The 27,211-nt window shown below is 43.1% G+C and overlaps 1 protein-coding gene across 2 annotated transcripts in view; it reads left to right on the top strand.

The window, feature by feature from the left end:
* TMEM242 (transmembrane protein 242) overlaps positions 1-27,211 on the top strand; it is a 116,497-nt gene that overhangs the window by 47,787 nt on the left and 41,499 nt on the right. The window contains exon 3 of one of the 2 annotated variants that reach the window (XM_086927309.1): positions 20,659-20,796. The exons of the other annotated variant lie outside the window; for it this stretch is intronic. Coding sequence (XP_086783435.1) covers positions 20,659-20,796 — 138 coding nt within the window. The remainder of the gene's footprint in view (positions 1-20,658; positions 20,797-27,211) is intronic. 2 annotated transcript variants of the gene reach the window in all.

Genomic DNA, 27,211 nt, shown 5'->3' with positions numbered 1-27,211 from the left:
ACGGCCCCCATCCGTCATGCATTACAGTGCTCGTGTGCTGATGACGGCTGGGGGCCGTCATAAAGCCATTGATTCTTTAAAAGCCTAGCACATGAGGAAAATCGGCCCAGCATGGAAGGGGTTAATGTATGCATCCGATTTTCTTGTAATTCATGCACCGGCTTTGCACGATTTTCCTTTTTATTTATTTAAGCTTTAGGGGGGATGCTCAGCACGGCGCCCACTTCATGCAGTTGCTCATGTTAACTTTAGGGGTTCTCATTCGTAGGCATATCCTCATAGGCCTCCTAAAACTCTTCTCACATGAGCTCTAATACATGCCTTGGTGCATTCTAAGCGCACCCCCTGTGCTACATTTTGCTTTTGTTTAATTTCTCTCACAGGGTGAGTGCCAGTGGGGGAGGGATCCTATGTGCTCCACCTACCTTCATGGCACACGCTTCAAGGAAGCCCTTCGTCGCCAACCAGCCCGCACTGCTCCGTCAGGCCCGTGTGGAAGGCTCCAAATATCTGGTACTGGTCCGTCTGAAGCTGTTTTTTAGCCGGGCTTGATGCCGCGTTCACGGAAGTGCTATAAACAGCCCTGCCTTTGATGCAAGATATGAGTGACCTGACCATGGGATACCGTGAGACCCGCCGCAGATGCGAATGACTTTCCTAGCCTCCATTTCCCACTCCCGCGGCCGCCATTACAGCCCTGTGAGGAAGGAAGCAGAGCAGACAGACTTCCCTCCATGTCACACTAATCATCAATTATTGGATTAGCTCAATGTCTGTGTTTATGGCAAATTCGCTTCGTCACGAAAGCCTGTAGATCTCCCTGCAGTGACTGTTGCCTTTATGATAACGGGCTGGGTCGACACTCTGACCTGCTGGTGACCAGCCAGGCCTCTGGAGAACCTGTCTTCCATGGCCTGTCACGCACTCCTCCAATGCACGTCTACCCAGGTAACATCTCCGTCTGGTGCCTGTCTCCACAGCCACCTCGTTCCAACCTCACGTGCCATAAATGTACCGCCAACAAACAAGTGTTTACCTCCGCCCAACACATTACACGAGACACCCTTCACAGGCTGTATGGTAACAGTTCTAATTCCCTCAGTGCGAGGTATTTAAAGCAGGTGGCATGGGGCGGGCGGTATTGACAGGGTTTTGCTAAGTGGCACAGAACGCTCTATCTGCAAACTGTTATCGGTCTCTCCGATTGCCATGGCGACGGGGCGTTTGTATACTCCTGCAGGCAGAAGCGGAAACTATGCCACGGGGCGTGCATTGCACACATCTGTTAGGTGGAAAAGCACATTGAGAGGAGTAGAAAAAAAAATGCCTTCTGATTTGTGTTGATTTATTTTACCATCCCAAGTTAGCCTTTTCAAATGAAATAGGTAATTTTATAATGTCTAGATTACAAATATGTTTCTATTTTCGCATACATTCTTTTGTTTTGGGAGAAATGTCAACAATTACGGAATTTATACAGTTTTTACTGTGGTCTGTCATTGCATTCTGTGCTTTACATGCACCCATTGTCATCGTGTAGACTTTCCATTAAAGAGGACGCTTGCTGAGTCCTTTTTTTTTTTAGTTCAGCCTCTCTTGGGGCCTGAGTCGTTATGCCGTCAGGCAGAATACACTCACAGAAGCTGTGAAGAAAGAGCCGGTGGCAGGGTTTATTATTTTTCCTGACACTTGTGGGAGAGCTGCCATCGCCTACACTAAAATAGGTGCACAACGCTATTAAGCTCAACGCAAAGGTATCAGGACAACGGCACTAAAAGGCTTCATTTACCACTACATTTCTCCTAATAATCCTCTCACAGAGTCCCCATTTCTCCTGGTGAATGTGCTTCTACAGCTAATGTATACACGCCCACTTCCTCAGCCAAACTGCATTCTGTCACAGCCCAGTCAGTTAGAAATCCGTGGGTGAGCCCTGCCGACAGGGTGGGCCTCGGCGCTGTCAGGATGCGTCAGTCAGTACATGGGGTCTGAAGATATCTATCTATCGCCCTCACTCTATCTATCGCCCTCACTCTATCTATCGCCCTCACTCTATCTATCGCCCTCACTCTATCTATCTATCGCCATGACTCTATCTATCTATCGCCATGACTCTATCTATCTATCGCCATCACTCTATCTATCGCCATCACTCTATCTATCTATCGCCCTCCCTCTATCTCTCTCCCTCCCTCTCCCTCCCTCTCCCTCCCTCCCTCTATCACCCTCCCTCTATCTCCCTCCCTCCCTCTATCGCCCTCCCTCTATCGCCCTCCCTCCCTCTATCGCCCTCCCTCCCTCCCTCTATCGCCCTCCCTCCCTCCCTCCCTCTATCGCCCTCCCTCCCTCCCTCCCTCTATCGCCCTCCCTCTATCGCCCTCCCTCCCTCCCTCTATCGCCCTCCCTCCTCCCTCTATCGCCCTCCCTCTATCTATCGCCCTCCCTCCCTCCCTCTATCGCCCTCCCTCCCTCCCTCTATCGCCCTCCCTCTATCGCCCTCCCTCCCTCCCTCTATCGCCCTCCCTCCCTCCCTCTATCGCCCTCCCTCCCTCCCTCTATCGCCCTCCCTCCCTCTATCGCCCTCCCTCTATCTATCGCCCTCCCTCTATCTATCGCCCTCCCTCTATCTATCGCCCTCCCTCTATCTATCGCCCTCCCTCTATCTATCGCCCTCCCTCTATCTATCGCCCTCCCTCTATCTATCGCCCTCCCTCTATCTATCGCCCTCCCTCTATCTATCGCCCTCCCTCTATCTATCGCCCTCCCTCTATCTATCGCCCTCCCTCTATCTATCTATCTCTCGCCCTCCCTCTTATCTATCTCTCGCCTTCACTCTTATCTATCTCTCGCCCTCCCTCTTATCTATCTCTCGCCCTCCCTCTTATCTATCTCTCGCCTTCACTCTTATCTATCTCTCGCCTTCACTCTTATCTATCTCTCGCCTTCACTCTTATCTATCTCTCGCCTTCACTCTTATCTATCTCTCGCCTTCACTCTTATCCATCTCTCGCCTTCACTCTTATCCATCTCTCGCCTTCACTCTTATCCATCTCTCGCCCTCACTCTTATCTATCGCATCACTCAGGGGCACCACAACATCACTGAATGCCACAGCCTCCCTCGTCGTCGTCACCACATCACTCCGCGCCACCACCACAACATCACTCAGCGCCACTACAGCATCAATCTGTGCAACCATTCAACAAAAACTGGTTCAAATATGTTCTCTCAATGTTTCAAGCTTTATTACAAATGTCTCAAAAATATGTTAATATTTCACTTTTGTTCTTGGATTTTCGTCATAATAAAATACACTGAACATAATCTTCACAAAAGTTATTTACAAAAGTTTAAGCTATTGCATTATAAATTACAATAACTTTTATTTAAGTATTAATTATTTTAAAAAAAATTAAAACTATTGTTATTTGTAATATCAATACATCTAAGTCACGTAAATACAACACATATTGCATTACAAATGCTAAAGGTGTCACATTTGCGAAAGTTATAACTATTGGCATTGTAAATGACAAAGCTATTAATTTCGCTATTTTCAAAACCAATAGCTCAAACGTTCCTAATGCGAGACCTATTGCATTGCAAATGCTTGTTTTCATTGAGAGTATATTGCTGTAGACTAGATAAGATAAGACCATTAATCTTGCAACGTATTGTTTGTGGTCTAGATGAAATAGAGAGACCCTTTCTCCGCCTCAAACTGTGAAGTTGTGCTTGGTTACTACATTGATGTGGCGACTAAACAGAAGCTTACAGTCTAACTAGAAGTCTATAACGCATTGCTATACATATCTTACTTGTTTTATGACATTTCTTTCTTTCTTAGGCCAGTTGAGATGTAGACCACAGATAGTTAGGTTTCGTCTAGTCATAACCTCTGTTTTGGAGCCGCTGTAGCATAAAAATGTTCCTGTATATAAAAATATATATGGCTTAGATTGTTGGAGGTCTCAATAGATTGGTCTTGATTGTTTTGTAGTGAATATGTAAAGATGGAGTTCTACATCTTTACTCCCAAGCCCTGCGCAAAGTAGTCCAATAACCACAGGGAAATCTTGTAGTTCAACACTTTTTTGGGTCTCGCTTAGAGCAGCGCTTGCGCTCTCTCTTCGAGACATGCAGTATTCAGTATATGTGCATTAAGCTACACCCATCTTTACAATTGGCTTCTCTCCCTGTCCTTTGTGAATGATGGCTTTTGATTTGTCAATAGGCTCAGTAGTACCTCCTTGTCTCTTTGTAACCTCCAATGAGGACTGGCTCTCTTACTGTGGTGCTATGCTATCTATCGCCCTCCCTCTATCTATCGCCCTCCCTCTATCTATCGCCCTCCCTCTATCTATCGCCCTCCCTCTATCTATCTCTCGCCTTCACTTTACTGTTTTTGGGCACTATTTTCTTAAATTGCTTTCTCTTATCACACACACACATGCTTTCCTGCAACTGCTTGTTTACAATTTACCACTGACAGACGCTCCTTCCGTCTACCCTGCTCCCTCCTACTTCTTTAATCGACGCTGTCTGCTGCGGGTTTTACATTGTCACCCCCACCCAGCATTAATTAGCACCAACATCCCTCCCTCCTGATGCTTGTTTAAATTGCCCTGCAGAAATGAGTTGTAAACGGAGGGTTTAGTAATGCATGATGGCAGAGTAAGATTAAGGTTGGAAAAAACACTTTTTGGCAAACCCACACTAAATGTAGGGTGCCCCATAGTCACATTTTCCTTCCCAAAAACAAGAGTTTTGCAGCCATTCAGATGTTAAAAACAACTTCCACAAAGGTGAAGTGTGACATTTTTCAAAGAACCATATTATTTATGAAGTGCCCTATCTCCTCCTATGTCTGCAGACAGTTTAGCAATGCATTAAAGACACATTGTGTCCAAAACGCACTGTCTCTGTGGACATAGAAGGAGGGAGGGCAAGTTAGAAATAATTTTGTTTTGCTTATTATATGTGCACTAACAGCCACTTGCATTTTTCATTGTTAGACCTGACATCATTGGCTTGAGTCTCTCCTCCATTTTTTTTCTGTTTGCCTCCACTGTTTACAATGTTTTTGCTGGTGTATTGCTTTGGGCACTGTGCCACTGCTGATCGGTGCCACAGTGCAAGTGCTCCCTATGTAAAATGACTGTATTGATTGAATTCCATGTTTGGCTTATTTGATTTACTGTCAGTCCCTAGTCTAGTGCACCAGGAGTGCCAGGGCTTGTAAATACAAATGCTGCTCGTGGGCTTGCAGCACATGTTGTGCCACCCACAAGAGCAGGCTGGTAAAAGTATGTCTAAAGGTCTGCCATTGCTAGACCTACGTGCAGTCTGGTACTGTCACGCTGACTGCGCAAGTACACCTACTTGCCAGTCCCTAAACCTTCCCTTAACTTCATGTTAGTCACCCCTATGGTAGGCCCGAAGGCAGGGTGCATTGTAAGTGTAAGGTAGGACAAGCCTGACCAATTTGGCATGTCCAAATAGTGAATTACAGCCATATTCGTTTTTCACTATTGTGAAGTCACCTGCTCTCCATTAGTTAGAATGGGCTGCCGGGGTTATTAATGCTATAATCCTAGCTGGCTCGGGGAGCATGGTGCAATGTCGAGTTTGGTATCCCTGAACTCGGAGTTTAATAACGCATCCGTTTGTGTGGATGGTTTTTGGACTCTGGGTTTGAAAATAGCACTTTTAGAAAGTGGCTATTTTCTTGTCTAACTATTTCTGGTTTGGTGTGTGTGTGACAGGGGCTGGGTGGCTCCAGAGTTCTGAATGAGTCAGTGTGGGGTGAGTGGTGCATTTGCATTGAGAGTCGGGGGAGAGTAGTTCCTGATAGCCTGCCCTGCCTGATACAATGCTGGCTCCACCTCCTGCCGGGCGACTGATAGCTCTGCTCCTGCCAGTGACAATACTGGCTCCACCTCCTGCTGGGCGTCTGAGGACCCAGCCCTGCACAGTGAATAGGCCAGGTGCCTCTGCCTGGCTACACTCACAACAAACCCAGGATGTTGGGAAATTCCCCTGCATAGACAAAGGGATCAAAGCCAAAAAGGGGTATAAGAGAAGGACCCCTGAACCAAGAATTTAGATCACTTCTGACAAGGAACCCTGAACCAAGGACAAGAAGCCTGCTGATCCAAGGACTTGCCTACCCCTTCTGCCAGTGGGCTGTTTGCTGGGGGGAATCCTGCAGTTGCTTCTTTATTTTTGCCAAGGAACCAGGAGAGAGGAACTGTGTGTGTACTCTCAAGCTTTGCTAAAGAAAATCTCCAAGGGCTGAAAGAGTGCCAGCCTCCTGTTGAATTCACAGGGCTAAAGGACTTCATCTGCTAAAAGTGCTTGTTGCTGGAACCTGAAAGTCCAGCACCTCTGAAAGAAACCAGCAATCTCGACGCCGACGGACGCCGCCGAATCCAGCTTGACATCGTGAATAACGGCTCCAGTGGCCGGACACCTCGACGCCGCTGATCATTGTGTGCTTCACTTTTCCAAGGTACTGTGTTGTTGGGGTCTGTGCGACTCCGGGCTCGACGTAGCGCTCCTCACGGTTGACGCCGAACCTTTGGATTAACTTTGCCTCGATGTCGTGTGACTCCCGTGTGGGTTACATGTGATTTAACTAAGAAGAGTTGCTTTTGATACTAAAGACTTTGTGCTAAGAAGAAACTACACTTGAACTATTATTTTTCCTTCCAAGAGTATTTATTAGAATTGTGGTATATTTTTGTCGTTATTTGGTCTTGTGCTAAGCCTTATATAAAAATCCTTATTTTTATAATACTACTGTGTCGTGTCCATTTGTAGTGTATTCACTTTATTACTGTATGTGGTCATAAATGCTTAACGCACTGCCTCTGAGATAAGCCTGTCTGCTTTGCCAAGCTACCAAGGGGGTGAGCAGGGGTTATCTAAGTGTGTGATCCCCTTGCCCTGACTAGAGGAGGTGAGTCCCTATTTGTCAGAAGTGTATACCTCTGCCAACTAGAGACAGCCAAGTCTAACATTCATTTACTGTCACTTAATGCAATTTTCTGGCTTTAATGCAAAGGGAGTGTTTTTCTTTAGCACACATTTCAATTGCTAGAACACAAAGCTATAGAAAAGGCAAATTTCACTGCCTGTGAAAGCGGTCTTTTGTTATTCTTAAGTAGAGTTTATTGCTAAGTCTTCACACTTCTCACAAGCTTTTTTTATGGGTGCTCCAAAAAGAAGATAGCCCTGATAAGATAAGGATCAGCAACCAAAGTCTGTGTCTGTTTTCAAGAAACATGTGCTGCTTTCCTATTACGATAACATGATACAGTGTGGAATGTTTGTAAATCATCCAATTCTTTTTATATTTATTTTTTAACCGACACTTAAGTGATAATCTCAACACTAAAAGTCTATCCTAAAAAAATATTTGTGATATCTTCCGAGGCTTTTTTTCTTTAATATTGGATATTGTGCAGCTTTTGTAAAATTGTTCCTGTTTTAATCTCTTTATTTTCTAAAGTGTCTACGATATATTTGAAAATCCAAGGGAACTCATGATCTGTAAACAGGGCATATTAGTTGTAACCAATTCATCTGGGCTATTTCTTATAAGCAAACAACCATAACCCACAGGTTCCTACAAAAGGACTCCTCCTTTACTGAAATAAAAAAAAAAACAATTCTGCTCATTTGGGAACTATAAACAGCGCAGCTTTCTTTCTAGAAATTGTAAGAATGTTGACATTGTTTTTCTGAAGCTTTTGCGTGAAGTTTTCACAGTTTTTAAAGGGAAGGCTTTGTTATATGTACTCAGTCAGCGCTTCTGTAGATAGACAAAGCATTCAGCACCACATTAATCAAAACCGTGCCACACAATTCCACTACACACAACATAATTACAATCCACATAATACCACTCAACACTACATAATTCAACTCCACCTAATTGCATGCAACTCAATACCACATAAATCCACTCCACATAAATTCACTCTACGACACACAAAAATCCACATAAATACACTCCACGCCACATAATTCCATTCAAAATATTTTCCCTCAACACCACTGTTCCATGCTACACTATTCAACTCCACACAAATCCATTACACACTACATAATTCAACATCAAACCACATTATTCCACTTCACAGCACAATTCTGCTGCACACCTCATATATTACATTTTGAACACAGAATTCAACATCATACCACAAATTTCAATATCACACCACATAATTAAACTTCACTACATAACAATTCGCAACACAAAATGCCATTCCAGTAGTCCAAACACCCAATTGTTATTCACATAATACAACAGCATACCTTGCCACATAATTCCACTACACCAATCCACACCACACAACAATGCCACAACTAACCATTCCAATCCAAATCACATAATTCCACTACACCCTGCATACATCCACTCCAGTCCATAACACATAAGTACGATATTTACATTTACAACCCCAATACCTCAAATTTTCTTTTTTTAACACACAGATCTGGAGCTTAGCTATTAACTATTTGTTCATTTTCGTCTCAAAAACGCAACACTATCCACACAGTTCCATGCCCCACAACTCAACTTTACAGATTTTCAATGCACACCACATAATTGAACACCTAACCACATTATTTCACTCCCAAACACCATTCCACTACAACTCACCAACACAATTGCCCAACACACCACATATATACAGTCCACACCACACAAATCCGTCCACACCACACAATTCCACATCATGCCACAAAATTCAACAGCACACCACATAAATACCCCTACATACCACTTCACAACACAAAATACCATTCCACATAATCACACTCCTTAACTCAGAATCCCACTCCACATGATTCCAGTACACTAAATACCACATTATTACTATCCACATAATTCCACAGTACACCATGCCACATAATTCCACTACACAAACCCTGTCCACACCACACAATTACACACCTAACTAATCTAATATAACCCACATAATTCCATTACACACCACATACATCCACTCCATAACACATAGGTAAAAGACTTTGCCATTTACAATGCCAATCGCTCTAACTCAAACTAAAGCAAGACCGATTGCTTTTTTTGTTTAAAAATATCCCAGCAGTGGCATAAGTACGGGTGCATTACCTTATATGGCTAACCGAGGTCCCTTTACAACTCCACAAAGACACCTTTTTTAACAGCCTGTGGTACTGAACCCTTTTTTTCTTTGTGGATCTTCTTTTATTACTTATGTTACTACTGGGATATTTTTTAACAAAATAAAATCTAACAAACATCATTTGCATAGCGAATGGCTGAGACTTTCAGTAAGGCGAGACCTATTGCATTGCAAATTCTTGCGATCTAGTGCAAATCTAATAAATTGATCAGGGATAAATATTCAATAACATCTCATACTTTGGCCAATACACATTCACCCAAATCCCTGATGCACGTTGGTCAAGTTTGTTAACTTTACTTCAATTTACTCTTCTTCTTACTTAGGCACAAAATATAAACATCCTGTACTTTTGCATATTGAACAAATAATAATTGACATTTCATCTAATTGGTCGATGGACCAATTAGTTGAAGAGTTGATGACCATGGTAATTCTCAAAAACATCATGAAAAACGGACTAAAATAACCCCAGACTCTCGGTGAGATGTAATAATTTGATCTAGTATTAATAAATGCTCATAGCGATTTACTTTCATAAGTTTAAATACTGGAAACCTCATTAGAGAGCAACAATGTAATCATAGCAACATCGGAGTTATCATCTCAAATATACATTGGAAAGAGTGGATAGATGAAGAGACATTAGATGCAAGAGAATATATCAGTTTTTTTTTTTTAGATTTTTTTTATACCAACAATTCGGAGGGATAGATGAAGAGACAAAAGGTACAGAGACAAGAATATGACTGCAAAATATTTTCTGCAATGCGAAGTTAAATCAAATACAAACCCAAAGGATCTGTAAGGGAAAACCACCACCCATGCCTAGGTAGCAGGGGGGATCCTTGAACTAAGAGTCAGGGATCAAAGATCAGAACCAGGACGGGGACAGGACAGGAACAGCTAGGCCTCTCAGCAAATCTAACAGCGACTCATCCCTCTCTCGGACAACTTCAGCCTACGTGACCCAAAACACACCCCTAAAGCACCTATTCCTATGCCCTAAAAGTACATGTCCGTCCTACAATAGTTGCTAAATTCATATTTTCTAGATAAGGTATTGGTTGAGTTCTAGGGGTGGAATGTCACCCCCCCCTGAAATCATCTACATTTGTCTACACCATTGTTCTAAACAGTTTTTATACAGTCATCAATACAGCTTCTCTCTCATGAGTACACATCTAACAATTTATTGTACATTTTACTAAATTAAACGACCGGTTCCGTTCCCCCAATGACACTGGCCTTGGCTGGCTTTCAACGTTTTGTCCTTCACCAGGTCAGGCTTTTTCAGCTTTGCTCAGCAGTTCAGTCATGTGGTCACATGGTTCCTGCTTGCACATAATTCCACCCGCTATCGGTTAGGCTAATGTTACAAATGGAGGACTCATCCATTACTTAAAGAACGGAAAACAGACATTTATTGATTATATGGCAATTACATTTTCACTGTTTACGACCCACTTTAGCTCTACTTCATTATTAACGGTTAGCCTAGCCTAGCATAGCATAAGCTGGAAAACCGCAATATTTATTAGGCTAAAGCAACACACCATGCATTTTCTAAATACACATTTGGCCTTGCCATGCAAATCCTTTAAATTAGTCCTAAACACAAGATTATTACATTTCCTGTTATTTACGCAATAATTCTGGTTAGTTCATGCATTATGCAAAGTAACCTTTCAGTTTGTATGTAAATGTGCACATTAGTTGTTCTAACACTTCTTACTGTTAGTGCATATTATAGGGGTGTTCAATTGAGCAGGTTTCTTTCAAAGAATCCTGCTCCATCACTTGTTTTTTCTTTTCAGAACAGTGATGCATGACATGGCTCAACTAACTGTATACCCTCGGCAATAGTTCTCATATGTAGCTGTTCAGTTTCTATGTGCAGGAATCCAGTAATCTTCACATTAACCACAAATGATATGCCAAACTTCCACTTCCAGTCCATCATGAGTACTTTCACTCTTAACTCCTGCTTCATCTCAGTGCCTGGAAAAAGCAATCTCTGGGGATGTTTTGCTTGGTATTCAGTAAAACTCAGTAATCAAACTTTGTACATTTCTGAGATCATCTTTGAAGAAAATCTTCGGTTGGATAATCCTTTCCTTTGTGCTGTCAAATTTCCTTCACAATGGCTAGACAAACTGTGTTGAGAGCTGAACAAAAGTACTATGCTTGATTAATAGCATATTATCTACCAGTAATTAAGCATCAATAGGCATGAAGTTAAATGTCTTAAACTCAGAATCTCCAGACAAGTTGGTTGGCATAATGAATACTGTCAAACCAAGCAATACCTTGGTTGCCTTTTTTCCATTTGTTGTGTTAGTTGTAAACCAAAAGTATTGATACTGGCCTATTGCATCATCAGCCATTATAGGCGAGGAAACAATGGAAAGTTGGGGTTCTCATAGAAATCAAACATTGGTAGTTTGTATGAGATCTTAATATTTATTATTGTATCATACATTTTAAGATCGCTTGGTGCACAAATAAGGTTTCGTAGCAAAAGTAGGGCACAATACTATGTGTCTCTACAGATGTGAAAACTCTTCCACTGCTACCCTGGTGAAGCAGCTATAAGCAACAATGGGCAGCAGATAACCTGTGGGAAGCATTTCCATGCACAGTGTATATACTCTGTGTATGTTAACAACTAGTCATTACATAAAATAATAAACCAAGTTGTTCTCCTTAAAACAGGACTATATGCCCCACCCTGCAAAACCAGGTAGTTTTGTGATAGATAATTTTGAAGTCTCCACAGTACGATTTGGGCCATTTCCTGTTGCAGCCACTATGCCTACCCACACCAGTTAGGTACCATTTTTAACGGGAGACCTGGGGGAATGCTAGGTGGTAGGCAATTTGTCTCAGCCCACTGATCCCACAACATTCCCACACAGAAAAATGTGATTTTTTTTCCAGCAAAGTTTGAGGTTTGGTAGGGAATCGTTGGGGGATCCACGCAAGCCACATCTCCCTGGCCTCCCCAGGGTGTCCAGTTTTCGGAAATGTGTGGGTGTGGTAGGATTCCCTAGATGGCAGCTGGGCCTGGTGCTCATAACCCAGGTGCCCCCCCTTGTAAAAGCTATTCGTTTTCTGATGGATAATTTGATGTCTCCACAATACGTTTTGGGCCCTTCCCTGTCGCGGGTACTTGACCAACCCACACAAGTGCAGTATCATTTTTTATCGGAAGACTTTGGAAAATGCAGGGTGGTTGGAATTTTGAGGTTTGCCAAGGATTCTGGGTAAGAAAACCTAGTGAGAGCCAGACCAGTCTCCCCTTCTTGGATTCCCCTGGGTGTCTAGTTTTCAAAAAGGTATAGGTTCCCTAGGTGCCAGCAGAGCTAGGGTTCGAAACCTACAGCTAGGTACGTTACATAAAGGGGTCAGTTTTCACTGTAAAAATGTGGTGTGTCCAGGTTGCTGATTAGGCCATTTTCTGTCGCAGGCACTAGGCCTACCCACACAAATGAGGTATCATCTTTATCGGAAGACTTTTGGGGAACGTGGGATGGGTGGACGTTTGTGGATCTGCTAGGTTTCCTTGGGTGCCAGCTGCGCTAGGACTCAAAATCCACAGGTAGGCACATTCTGAAAAAAATCAGGGTGGCAGAAACTGTTGCTATTTTTTTGGGGGGGGGGGAGGGGGGGGGACATTGGAATGCCCATTCTGGGCAGTCACCACCCCAAGTTTAAAAAAAGCCAGCATAATTACTTGCGCTTAGTGGGTTTTCTGCCTCCTCCCCGTGGGGGGTGATCAGGGGCTACTGCCCCCCATCTGCCTTCCGGGGGTGGGGAGGGGGGCAGACAGACACTGTGGCATCTCTTTTCTGGGGGTGGGGGCATTGGCATACCTCTTCTGGGCAGCCCCCACCCCTGAATTTTGCTCCAATCTGTCTCCCAGGGATGGGCAGAAAGACTCTGGCAAATTTTTGGGGGTGGGGGTAAAGGCATGCCATTCTGGTTAGCCGCCACCCCTACAAATAAATAATCCTAGTGCCTAGCAGAAAGACTGTCTGGCAATATTTTTTTGGGGGGAGCAACCCCCCTTGCCCAAGGAGCCACTCCCCCCCTCCCTAGTGGCTAGTGGGACCATCCCCAGGCAGGGATCTACTCTGGATGGGTACCATTGGAAAGGGGAGATTCTCCCCTTTGCAACAATACCCCACCCGAGTGTTTTGGTGCTCGGGGGCTGAGAGATCCCCCCACAAGCACTAAAACATTGAAACTGAATTTGAAGTTAGTTTTGTTTTCAATGTAATGACTACAGCACTCTATGTGCACGATCGTCATTACATTGAAATTCCAAAACGGGCCTCTGGAGGTTGGGGAAGCTCTTCCCCCGCCTCCCGAGGCCCTAGGAAAAAAGGAAATCCCTCTGCTGTGTGCAGCAGAGGGATTTAGTGCGCCTATGCACATGACCGAATTCTGTCATGAGCACAGGAGAGCTGGTGCTCATGACGGACCGATTCCTTTATGAGCACTGAAAGGGTAAAAGTATTAGCTAGGCAATAGTATTTATGACATCTTCTTGAGATTGCGCCTTGAGACTCTCACGGGTATGTAGTGCGCTTTATAAGTGCCTTGATTGATTGATTGATTGATTGATTGATTTAGTCTTTTGATAGTCCAAGAAAGAGAGTGAGAGTGTGATAGGAAGAGCTTCCTCCTGAGTGATGTGTTCCTTTCTTCCTTAGGAGTGACCAAAAGGAAACCAGCCATTTCATAAGAGCACAAGCAAATTTAAATCGGTGAGAAATTGTGTAACACGTCTGGGTACCAGGATGTGGAAGTTTCCCTCCTCTAAATCTTCCCTTTGAAAGGTCTCCGGTAATATCATCAGCCTACCATAGACCCTAACCCAATGTGGGAAAGGCATCTAAATCTCCTTGGTTTCCCTGCTTGTTCACTCCCTGAAGCCTAGCTCTTTGTAAAAATATCAGTTCAAAAAGTGCTGTTATCTACCCATACAGGCAGAAGTGTTCCAAATCAAACAATATAATCTGAAACTGTTACCATAGCCCCCTCTCCCTCATTAGCACTATTTGATAGACCATCATACTCCTCGGAGCCCTGTCACACTCTGCTCTTACTTTTGGAATCCAAAGACCTTTCATCCTTGTGAGATAGCAATGCTGTTCTGGCTGCCATGCCTTAATTTGGAGATTCAGTCAGAAGCTGGTAATTAAGAGAACCAGTCCTATACCAGCTCAGTCGTGCCCATAAAGATAAACTCTTCAACACTGATCACTGTGACATATTTTTGCCTGTACGCTTTCTATTAGACTATCAAGTTACCATAGGGTTCCAGCTGTGGATTATAATTGTGTTTTTTACTTTGATTTTGCCTCTGCTGCAGTACTATTAGACGAGCGCAGAAGAAATGCTTTAGGAAAACAGTCACCCAGGCCCTAGTCAGCAGCAGACTCGACTACGGAAACGCCCTCTACGCCGGAGCCTCGTCCAAGCTCATCAACAGACTACAGAGGATTCAGAACGCCTCTGCACGCCTGATTCTCGACGTCCTGCGCCGCAACCACATCGCCCCCCACCTGACTGGCACCCCGTCGAAAGAAGAATCTCCTTCAAGCTCCTGATCCACGCACACAAGGCACTCCACAAGACCGGACCAGCCTATCTCAAAAACCGACTCTCCTTCTACTTACCCAACAGGAAACTCCGCTCTGCCGACCACACCCTGGCCACGATCCCGCGCATCCGTAGAACAACCTCCGGAGGCAGGTCCTTATCCCACCGCGCCGCCAGGACCTGTAACACCCTCCCCCTCTACCTACGACAAACCGAAGACCTGCTGACCTTCAGGAGACAACTTAAGGCCTGGCTCTTCGACCAGTAGCAGCAGCCCCCTCTGCGCCTTGAAACCCTTACGGGTATGTAGTGCGCTTTACAAATTACTTGATTGATTGATAGAGTGCAAAAGTAGCGCTTCATTTTTTACTCCTCCGATTACTAGGTATTGGCACCAAGGTTGCTGCACACTTCACGAAATAAGTACACTGAAACGGACAAGTTGATTGTGCCCTTTTGCAGATATAACTTCCTGGTAATGACAATTAATTCGGTCTCTGTAAATAGTGCATAGTGAAACAAATAATTGAACATGTCATCCCACAGTCCTGTAGCCTATTGCCCTATCTCAGCCTTTGGTGAAGTGTTTTATGCAAATACTATCAGTGAACTCTTCATTGAATATGCATTACACACAATAATCATTTGCTCCTAAAACTCGAGACATTTATAAGCAAAAAGTAGTCTAGCAATGACTAACAGTACACATTGGGTTTAGAGTACCTTCCTTCATGTTCAACATCACATACTGAACAAGTCAGAATGTGTCTTAACTTCCTAATTAATCGTAATGTCCTTTGAAAAGTTAAACCTGTTAATAGCTCAGTCATGTAACAGTTAATGAACAAAAACCTGTCTGTTGAAACTCTTGAATTGTTCTAAGCCACTGGCATTTACTCTGGGCCACATTCGAGGCCAGCGTTATGTTTGCCCATTATGCCACTGCAGCCAGAGAACAGCCAATTGCAACTGTGGGTTTGTTCTTCTCTGAGAGGAAAAGTCGAATCTGGGCTGCCAGGACATGTTCCATCGAGATGGCAACCTGTGACCGGGTGTAATTCCATTTTCCCTTTTCAGTGATGTGAGGTTGAGCCCCATGGCACAGTGAACTCTGAGCCAACGAAACCATATCTCACTGCTGCATCTGTCTATCTTACAGAGAATGTGGTAATGTGATCAACCTTATGAGATGTGTGTGACCTGTCTTAACTTTTAGCTTGACCGCATTTCAGGGGTCAAGGGATCCCCTGTTATTTTTAGGTCTTGCCTACACAGCGCACTTGCACTGCATAGGAGGCCTTTAGCCGTCGTACAGCTCTTTTTCCAAGCACATACTTGTGCTTGTGGCGCCATACAGCTTGCGGGAGTGCGCTGCGGCATGCCACCAGCACGAGTGTGTGCTTTGAAAAAGAACAAACAGCTGCTGTTTAACGCACGCGTGCGTGCACTCCAGCGCCCCCACCTCACCCTACCCATATCCACTGGGAAGCAGCAGCAGATGGAGAAGTCTGCGCTCGATCAGCTGAAAGAGTACAGTGTTGGTTGCTGACACTGGTGACTTCAATGATGAGGGTTGTTTAAAATAAAAAAAATTCTATTTCTTGGCATTCCCTCGGTCTTCTTTCTCACACTGGCTTTGCCCCATTCTCTCCCCTGTCGTTCACAATCTCACTTTACACTGACCAATCTTTCAATTTCACTTTCATTGTTTATTCTATTCACGTCTTCCCCACCACCCTTTCACCTGCCCTAAGACTCATCCACTCCTTCTTCCACTCAACGGCCTGTCACTTGCGTGTTTCTTTCCTCCCTATTTTCTCACCTCCCACTCTCAGCTTTGCTAGGCATTTCATGATTTTGATGTGAAAAAACACGTTGCGCATCCCCCCCATGTCCACTGGAAAGCAGCAGCAGATGCAGTCTGCGCTTGATCAGCTGAAAAAGTACTTAGCGGTGGTTGCTGACACTGGTGACTTCAATGATGAGGATTGTTTAAAAGGCATTTTTTTCTTTTTCTTGGCACTCCCTGTGTCTCCTTTCTCACACCAGCTTTGCCCCATTCTCTCCCCTGTCATGCACAATGTCACTTTTCACTGACCAATCTTTCAATTTCAATTTCACTTTTATTGTTCATTCCACTAACGTCTTCCCTACCCCCCTAACTCATGCCCAAAGACTGATAGACTCCTTCTTCCACTCAATGGCCTGTCACCTGCATGCTTCTTTCCTCCCTATTTCCTCACCTTCCACGCTCAGCTTTGCTAGGCATTTAATGATTTTGATGTGAAAAAACACAGCTCTATTGTATTGCACCATTTACATAGCGTTTGCTACCCCATGTGGGGCGCTGAAGCACTTGCCTAAAAAGGTAGTACACTGCACCGTGTAGGGTTGGAATTCCTTGTTTGATTTATAACTGCAACAGGTTGTAATACATTATTTAGAATTTGTGGGCACTTCACACACTGTCCCAGGCCTTGCATTAGTTAAAGTTAGAGCTGTTGGCGTTAAAAATGACAATCTTTTTTACTTTTGATTTTTTATACCAATGGCAATAGCGCAATGCAAATATAATTACTCCACTGCAAAGAAAAAAAATTACATTAAAAAACATTGTCATTTTCAATGCCAACAGCTCTAACTTTAACAAATGCGAGACCTATTGCATTGCAAATGCTTGTTCAATGTTGCTCACAGACTTAGTTTTTCAACCAACATTTTGTTTAGACTCTTCAAAAATCTGAAGTCTGCGTTTTCTTCCAGGCAGTCATGGAAGTGTTTGCAGTAACCAGTAAATACTGCAACAAAAGTATGGAAGAATGCTTGAATTAATATCGGCCAGAAAGATTGATTCAAGCATTCCACCCGTGACTCTTTTGATTTCCTAAGTCTAATTAATAGTATGCCAGATGGGAGTTCTATGCTCTACTGTGCCACAGCACAAAAATCAAACCCAATTTACCAGGCCTAGCTCAGCCGAAACTGTTCTGGGGTTGCTTGTGTTGCCGTTCATAGGGAAGCTGGCCTGACAGCTTGGCTGGACTGTTCCTATTGGTCAGTACCAGTGCTGATTTGCAAGTGGCTGGCATGGTGGACAAAACATAACAAAGGACTGGAAAGCAGCCTGAGTAACTACTAGTAACTGAGATTACTCTCTCGCTTTTGTTTTCCTCAGTAGCCAGGAAGTGCAATACGGGGTCAAAATGCATTGCCTCGCTATTCCCAAAATTCCTCACAAGATACAGTTAGTTGACATTTCATCCCAGTTGGCCTAACGTGTGTGGACGAGGTATGCAATATGCTGCCTCGGGATGGCATGTCGCAAAGAGACCTCCCTGGCTATGTCGTTAATGGGCGCTGTTTCTCCTTGAATGTTTTTCAGTGTGTAGTGAGGACTCCATGCAAGAGTTGACTGCACTCTGAACAATTCTAAAGATGCAGCTGTAGTAGCTCAGTGTGTTCGACCTTGACCGGAGTGTGAAGTCTCCGGGTGAAAGACGAATATTCTGCAGTTGAAACAGATTTTTGCGACAATAATTCAGAATTGAGGTCCACCCTGTGCTGCATGAGAGGAGGACAGCACTGTGCGGCTTCTTTGTTAATCAGAAAAGTACTCTGAAACTTTATCCATAATTGATGACAAAAGTCGGTCCCGCGACTAGTTAACCCCTTCGATGCTGGTGACAAAGCATGACGAGCTGGCTTTGTCACGTAACGCGGGATTTTTAAATTTTCAGCGCGCAGCGGGAAAACCCGCTAGCGCGCATGCGGTTAATCTACTTATGGTCATGTGTCTGTCACACAGTATATTACTAGCTTTAGATAATTAATCAAAAGGAGGGATAAGAGATGAGAGTCTCCGTTTTCGTTCCCCAATGGTTAGATAGCAGTTATCAAAAGTAGAATAACGGACACTAGTTACACCTCATGACTTTTGGCATAAGGGATACAGATCAGAGTAGCCTCAAAAAACTCTGTGTTTATGGTTGGAAAAGGTGCGGTATATGTGTTTCGTCCGCCCCACACTAGAGTTGTGGCAGTTATCATTGGCTGCTCTGAAGTAGTGGGTTTGCCAGCCTCGCCCGAGGCGCCTCTGGTCAAGGGTGCAGTGTCCAGAGATTATACGTGAAAAAGGTGAAAAGAAAACTGTGCAAAAAAGGAAAAAATCTTTAAAAATAGGGGGTAAACAGCCCCAAAGTTCTTTAATGGGGGTTGTTCCTCACCACAATTAAAATGAGTGGTACGATCTTAGACCGAGTTACTAGGTCTGATAGTGTAGTTAATAAAATACGTCGACATGTTTCAGCTCCTAGGGCCTGGAAGGGTCTGCGGAGCTTTCGTCAGGACTCACAAAACATAAAGGTATTGTACTCACACAATTTGTGCAGTCATTTTGGTACAAACATTCTTGTTCAGATTGTGTATTATTAGGGAATTTCCCTTCGTAATCTGCAATGAGATAGACAAAAGTACAGGTTTTGCACACACACACACTTCTTACACCTTATGATAGTGAATTTCATTATCAGAGTTTTGTGACATTTTCGGCAAAACTTCTAAACATAAACAATGGCAAATAATGGAGAGTAGAGATGCTAGGTTCACTTATGTTAAAAACGAATGTTAAAAACGAAATACTGGCACCAGTATTTCGTTTTTAACATAAGTGAACCTAGCATCTCTACTCTCCATTATTTGCCATTGTTTATGTTTAGAAGTTTTGCCGAAAATGTCACAAAACTCTGATAATGAAATTCACTATCATAAGGTGTAAGAGGTGTGTGTGTGTGCAAAACCTGTACTTTTGTCTATCTCATTGCAGATTACGAAGGGAAATTCCCTAATAATACACAATCTGAACAAGAATGTTTGTACCAAAATGACTGCACAAATTGTGTGAGTACAATACCTTTATGTTTTGTGAGTCCTGACGAAAGCTCCGCAGACCCTTCCAGGCCCTAGGAGCTGAAACATGTCGACGTATTTTATTAACTACACTATCAGACCTAGTAACTCGGTCTAAGATCGTACCACTCATTTTAATTGTGGTGAGGAACAACCCCCATTAAAGAACTTTGGGGCTGTTTACCCCCTATTTTTAAAGATTTTTTCCTTTTTTGCACAGTTTTCTTTTCACCTTTTTCACGTATAATCTCTGGACACTGCACCCTTGACCAGAGGCGCCTCGGGCGAGGCTGGCAAACCCACTACTTCAGAGCAGCCAATGATAACTGCCACAACTCTAGTGTGGGGCGGACGAAACACATATACCGCACCTTTTCCAACCATAAACACAGAGTTTTTTGAGGCTACTCTGATCTGTATCCCTTATGCCAAAAGTCATGAGGTGTAACTAGTGTCCGTTATTCTACTTTTGATAACTGCTATTACTAGCTTTAGCCATTGAACTGGAAGCTTTTCTGCAAACTTATCATAAACTTGCTTTCCCCTGCCTTCTAATATGGTATGTTACGAGACCGGGCTCTCTCGGCTGTAGTCTGAGCATAAGCAGGTTCGAGGGTGTCACCTGGTGGAGCCAGATACATTATTTATATCTTAAACCTATGAATGTAGTCCATGGAGGTGGCCAGGTCATACATTGCGACACCTTCGATTTTAATTTTAAAAACCTGGAAAATGAGGTTTAAAATGGAATGCTGCAGAAGCCCTGCTTTAAGGGGTTTAAAGGAATCTGAGATTGAATTGAATGGTCAAGTTACAGTCTTTTTGATGTAACTAAATCTGCTTCCTTTGAAGTAAAAGACGGTTGTGGAGGATGGAAACGTGCAAGAGATGTATGCAACAGTGTTTTGCTTTGTTTTAAAAAAAAAAGTTGATTTTGAACTGACTGTATGCCTCCTGATTCTAGGGTATTACTGCTACAGCGGCCTTACCAGAGAGTGGTTCATCGCTTGCTTTACGTGCCCTCGGTTGGGGATCACTATACGCCTGGTGCGGAGTCGGACTCATTAGTTTTGCTGTCTGGAAGGCACTAGGAGTGCACAGTGTAAGTATTGCACTGGTGTGTGGAACACTTCACTTCAGGTTGTACACATTTTTGCATTTGAACAACAGGTCAGTATGACGTTTAATGATTCATCGATGTATGCACGGCACTTATGGACCTTGCTTGAAGCTTTATGCATCCATTAAACTACGAAACCTATGTCCCCTCTTCTTCATATCCTCATTTCCTCTGGTCCATGATTATTGGGGGCATTGAATAGAATTACTCCTACCATGCAGAGAGTTTTTAAAAAGTGTGTGTGTGTGTGTGTGTGTGTGTGTGTGTGTGTGTGTGTGTATATATGTATATATCATATAGCAATTCCCTTGCAGGCATAGAGTGACGCATAAATTATGCAAAAAAGGAGAGAACTCTGGGTAGTTCCCAAGTTTAGGTGAAAGGCCGCTCCTGTATAGAGCACCCTCAACACCAGCGACACTCTAAATTTGCTCACCTCAAATGTCTGCCTTTTTTGCCATTTGAACAGCAAAGTCTTTAAGCATAGGATTAGCACAGTGCTATCCACGCCGAGCTGTAAAATGTAAATGTGTGTGTATGTATATGTATATGTGTGTGTGTGTGTGTATATATATATATATATATATATATATATATATATATATATATATATATATATATATATATATGCAGAACAAACCTTCCTCCTCGAAGAAAGGAAACGAGCCGCTACCTCAGCAGTAAGGAATTTGTTTATTAAGTGATTTGTTTAAGGCATTCCTGACGCGTTTCAGTCCCCATGGACTTTTCTCAAAGGATTACGCCTGTTAGTTAATTGCAGCAGAGTTCCACAAGTCTTTCCATTTCTTAAAAGTTCCGCCCTTGTTGTTCACGGGCTGCCTCTGTCATCTTGGCTCGCAGGACCGGCATTAATTAAATCCATTTCCTCTGATGGTGTGGTATGGAATCATTTCCTTTTAAAGACGGAGTGTCTTGTGGGTCCCGTGGCGTCGATGGCAATCATTTTCTTAACGAGGGTTTGGCTGGGACTTGTAGTTCCATGTTGCACATTTGCTGAAGTGTTTAAAATTACAGTGATAGTTCATTGAATTTTTCCTTTTGCCGCTGACTCCATTGCATGCCTCCTTTGAAAGGCTGCTTGGACACCATACCGAAGCCAGTCTTCGGTGTCACCCGCTGGTCCCTGTTCGTTTTGCACGAGGTTCCTGAGTGGTTCATTTGTGGGCAGCTGTGGTGCGCTTGGCTGGTGGTGCGATCCTATATATATATATATTGATAGTAATGTAATATGTGAGGTCATAAGTAGTGAATTGCTAGGGGGTAAGTTATAGGTAGCTTAGGTAACTCCAACTGCTGAATTTCACTGGTTTTGTTCATGCGAAATCTGAGCCTAACTGGAACGTTTCTGTAAACTTGGTTTTTTTCGGTTAGTGTAAACTTTGTTTTTTTCGGTTAATGACTTAAGGTTTTTGAATTCTATTTCTTTCCTATTACAACCCTGTAACCTTTGATTTTTTAAAAGTGAATTTCTAAGATTTTTTAAATTTTCATAACTAACATTTGAGAGTGTGTGAGTGAGTTCATGAGTTTCTCAGTCGTATGAGTGTGTGAATGTCCCACTGGGTGTGTAAGTGGTGCGTGTCGGAGTGGGTTTGCGAGTGCCTTCATGCGTGTGTCAGTCTGTGAATTAGTGCATGAGTTGAGTACTGCTTTACAGATTGCGTGTTACAACTACTTTACACATGTAATCAGCTCTCCTAGTCACAAATTTAACCACTTTTACACTGGTTTTGTTTAAATATATTTTGTTAAATGCACATAAAAATGCCATGGCATACACCTTATATGCAGATACTCAGAGTATAATAAGCTATTTATTACCATTGTTAATGAGGGAGATGGGCACTTAGTAGGCACCAACTTGTGCACCGTAATGATGTACACATTCATCTTTATGGCTTACAGCAGCAACATATTTGTTTAGTTTTGGATAAAAAAGAGACTACTTAGTGAACAATGTCCGTTATAGAACTGCACAGTCTAGCCTTTATCTATGTGGTATTCACATTTATTTATGCACAAAGAGCATTTGTCCTTGCACACATTATCTACATGTACAATAGCTTTCAGCAACCACATATGTAAGGAGAGATTGCTGGCAATGTTGTGACTATTGGTTTAAGCTTCTGTCTCATGACAGAAGTCACTTGCAGTATGTGCATTGTTTGCTTCATTTTTTTCTGGATCAGGTAAGTGGAAATAGAAGATGCCCAAAGTAAATATTGCAGTTTAATGTGAAATAATTACTGCCTTCAGTCAAGTGAGCTCCGATGTCCAACTCCTAAGTCCGAAGGGTGGTATAAGCGTATTACTTTACCTCAAAAGGTGAAGACTTAAATAATAAAACGCATATAAACATTGTCAATAGAATGCTTGGAGGGATCAGCCCATCAGAATGATTGGAATACTGACATCCTGAGGCTACGTAAACTCTGTTTTATACCCTGAGCTGAGGACAATAATCCTTACATTGCATAAATGGTTCTTAACACCTTGGCTGCTAAGGGTTTTCCCGCTGGGCGCTGGCACTCATTTTTTCCCATTGTTCATGACAAGGTCAGCTCGTCATGAGCGCAGCGCAGGTAACACCCATGACGAGCTGACCTTGTCATTAGCATGGAAGGGGTTAAAGTAAAATGTAAGGTTGTGCCCTGGTGCATTCTAAGATTCAACTCTGCAGTAGGTGCATTTGTCCACTGGTCTTTCTTATTTGGACCAGGGCCACTTACCTGACGGATATACACTCAGAAAAGTTTAATTCACAGGTCTCCCTGGGTTGCAAATTGGTGACCTTCAGATTACTCCTAGATCTCCGGGATTTGAAGAGGTGACTTACTGATTAAACGTAAATCTCTACAGTAGGTAAATTTGTACACTGTAATATCTGTTTTAACCTGCTACATGCAGTGTTTATTTTCAATAAACTTCAATAGGGAAGAGAATGCCCGCGGCCCCCTCACTTTAACGATTTTTGCCCCGGAATTTCCATCCCCTGGGCCCGACCTCTTGCTCCTGTGTACCCTGGGGACTAACCAGGGCACCAAGTGTAGTATGAGGGAAACCGCGATGAGAGACTGAAAGCCCGCTGACCATGCTGCCTCATCACCTCCAGCTGGACCCAGCATTGCTCCTGCATGCATGGAGCTACTAGAAATGTAGCTTCCTGCATGTGGGAGCACTCTTTCATCTGTTTCCCTGCCCATATGAAAGCGGGCAGGGAAACCGAAGAATACGAAGTTCCCAGCAAGCTGAAGCAGTTTGAGAGCTCCCACTATCTGGGGGCAGTGTTAGTGTTTGCTCTCGCTTGGCAGGAGCTGTCATAGCGTCCTCCAAGCAAAAGCTAACCGCTATCTACAGAGGGTGGGCGCCTCCGGAGATAGCAGGAGCCTGCCCTGAGGGGGGTGGCGGTCCCCAGGACCATTCAATATCTCCCAAACTCCTAAAAGGATTTACACAAAATAACAAATATGGCACTTTCTGGACCAAGAGCTACTTTTCTGCCAAATTTGCTGTAATTCCGCCTAGCAGGTCTGGCTGTAGGTGTGTGCAAAATCCCTATGGGAATTAACATGGGAAATTATGCACTTTTATTTTACTTTTACTTTTTCTCCGCCCCCGTTTGACGGATCGCCGGAAACGTTCCATGAACAGCAACAATCAGCGGGGCACTTTTTTATTAAAATTTTGTAAAGATTTGTCAAATGGCGCCAAAAGTATGGGCAAGTCATAAAACGCTTTTCGTATGGAAATTGCGTCCAACTATAACTGCCTACTGGCTCCTTCTAGTAGATAATATGTATGTGGTCAGTCTGTCTGCAGCTGGCTTAGCTGAACAATTTGGAAGACAATTGACCTAGTGGTTTATTGTGTTTTTTTCCTTCGTCTTTTTGACTTTGGTTTGGCATTGATGAGCAGTGTGATATAAGGCACATCTCTTAATCCCAATGTTTCTCATTGTAAATGTGTACTGTGCAGTCCCCATTACATGATTTCATCCCGTTGTGGTAACATCATAAAACACAAGATCAAGGTCAAGAGGGTTGAAATTGTTACCAGTACCCAGAGATGGAAAAGTGGGATCATATAACACACTCTATATGTATTTTTTTTATAATGCATATTTATTTTAGTGTTGATAACCTTGAAAAAAAACTGTTTTCATAAAAGTGCAGCCATCAGTAGGCTATGACTGTAATATAAAATGTCCTACTTTTCGTAACGAAAAATGTAAATTCTCTGAAGGACACAGAGGCAAGGATTGTGCTAATTTTTCTAAATTTTTCATTATTACAACAACCTTAAGCACAACTGTAAAAACTATCTTTCCCAGAAACCATAGGAAAAGAAAGTAGGAAAAACTCTTTATCCAATCACAATCTTTGGTGTCTTACAGTCTCTTGTCAACTCTTTGCCTTCTTCTTTCTTCGTGCAGTGGTTGCCATCCCAAATCTCCTGCTCATTCCTGTTTGGAAGTTTCATTTCCTGCAAATATAAAATACTATCATTGTCCTTTCTTCAGCCACTTGCATACAATGAGCAAAATATTACCCCTAAAAACATTTTACCACTTCATGCCTTCCTCCTGTTCCTTACTTGAACATCCATTGAAATCCATAATTACTTACACAATATGTTGTGATAAACTCGTTATCTATTCTCAATCTGTCCTATAAGAGTTGGACTACAGTCAACCTTGATCTTCTGGAGGTATAATCCTCACCTCCTGGTCCTAAATAGAATTTAAACTTTCTGTTAAGAAAGCTAGGAAATGTTCTATTCGGTGTCAGAACCAGAGGCTAGCAATATGCTTTTTCAAAGCTTACATAGCACCAAAGTTGGCATGTTAATTACTGGTTTAAAAGAAAACCTTTTAAACGTGGGGTCTGTAGACAAATGTGCAGCATCAAATATTTCTTTGTACAGGGCCAAAAGCGAATATATTTGAGGCCATAGCTTAATGAGCAGAATGTGCTAAATAAACTGATGTACCTATGCCTGCTTCCCTCGTAATCCACTTGACCCACCTTTCTAGTGGGAGAGGAGACCACCTTAAAGTGCTTGGTGATGGAATTCAGCAACTGCCATTTTCCCTGGAGGACAAATCTTCTCAGTCATGCAGTCATAGGCTTTAATACACCTGGCCACATACAATTGGAGTACCACCAAAGGTTGGATATGAGAGCTCACTGGAGTCCAATTTTGTTCTCCTAGAGATATGGAAAGTTACCTGGTCTGGGGTAAATACTCTACCTTCTAGTTCTAGTGCCTGAAACTTTCCAGTAGGAGATTAGACCCAGAGGCATGACTTGCTTACCCCATGATTCTTTTTGAGAGCGGTATTAGTTGCTCCTCCTAGAGAGAAAAAGTTTAAGTACTTTAGTGACACCCCAGAGAGATGAATATCTGTGTTCTTTCGGAAGGGATAGATTTATTCCCCTCATCAACGTCCTCTCTAGTGGATATTCTCCAACCGGAGAGCCTTCTTTCGCAATATGTTATGGCTGATTGGAATGTGTTTACAGAGACTATTTCCTCCAAGACTATGAAGCACAGGAACTTTAGTATGTAAACAGCATTGGACCCCTCAGGTTAAACATCCCTCCGCAAACACCAACCCATCTGGGTATCGCGTACCCGTTATGTCTGCCAATGCCTTTGATAGGAGACTTTTAGCTTCTTAGGACAATCCTGGGTCTTTCCATCATTTCCTGTAATCCTCCAGGCCATGAACCTTGATTTCCCATCCATCACAAAGTAGTGTGGATTCCATAAAGGAATCGGGAGACGTTCTTGAAATTGGTGGGGACTGATGAGAGAATTCCAAGAAAGTCTATCAGAACTCGATACCATTATTGTGATCTCATCCACGAGTATTACTACCACATTTACTTTCTGCCTCCTTACCTGAGCTAATAATCTTGTGATCATTGCGAACTGGGGTAATAACTTTTCCATCTCTTGAAGATAGTCTTTGAGAAAGGCATCTATCGCTGTGCTTGCATATACGTTCTCCAGCTGAAATACTTGTTCACTTGATGATCCATTCTTGAAGCAAACAGGTCTAAAGCTAAAGGACTCCTTCTGTTTTTTATCTTGCTGAATATTCCTGCATCTGGTTTTCCTAAGCCCCTGTCCTGTGAGTGCCAATATAGCCAATCTGCCACCTTGTTGGCTGTGCCAGGGAGGTACTTCACCATCACCGAAATCCGGTTAGTCAGAATTAACAAAAATTCCTGGCCAGACCTGATAGGGTTTTTGATCGTAATCTCCCTAGATGGAGGATATAAGAACCAATGAGATGTTGTCAATTTTCAGCAGGATGCAACATTGTATCTTCTCTTTGGTCCAGCATTGCATTGCTAAGGTATCTGCCATT

The sequence above is a fragment of the Lissotriton vulgaris genome, chromosome 6 (genome assembly GCF_964263255.1).
Source record: "Lissotriton vulgaris chromosome 6, aLisVul1.2, whole genome shotgun sequence".
NCBI classification, from domain to species: Eukaryota; Metazoa; Chordata; class Amphibia; order Caudata; family Salamandridae; genus Lissotriton; species Lissotriton vulgaris.
The sequence above is the reverse complement of the archived record's forward strand: the minus strand, read 5'-3'. Positions and strand labels throughout refer to the sequence as shown.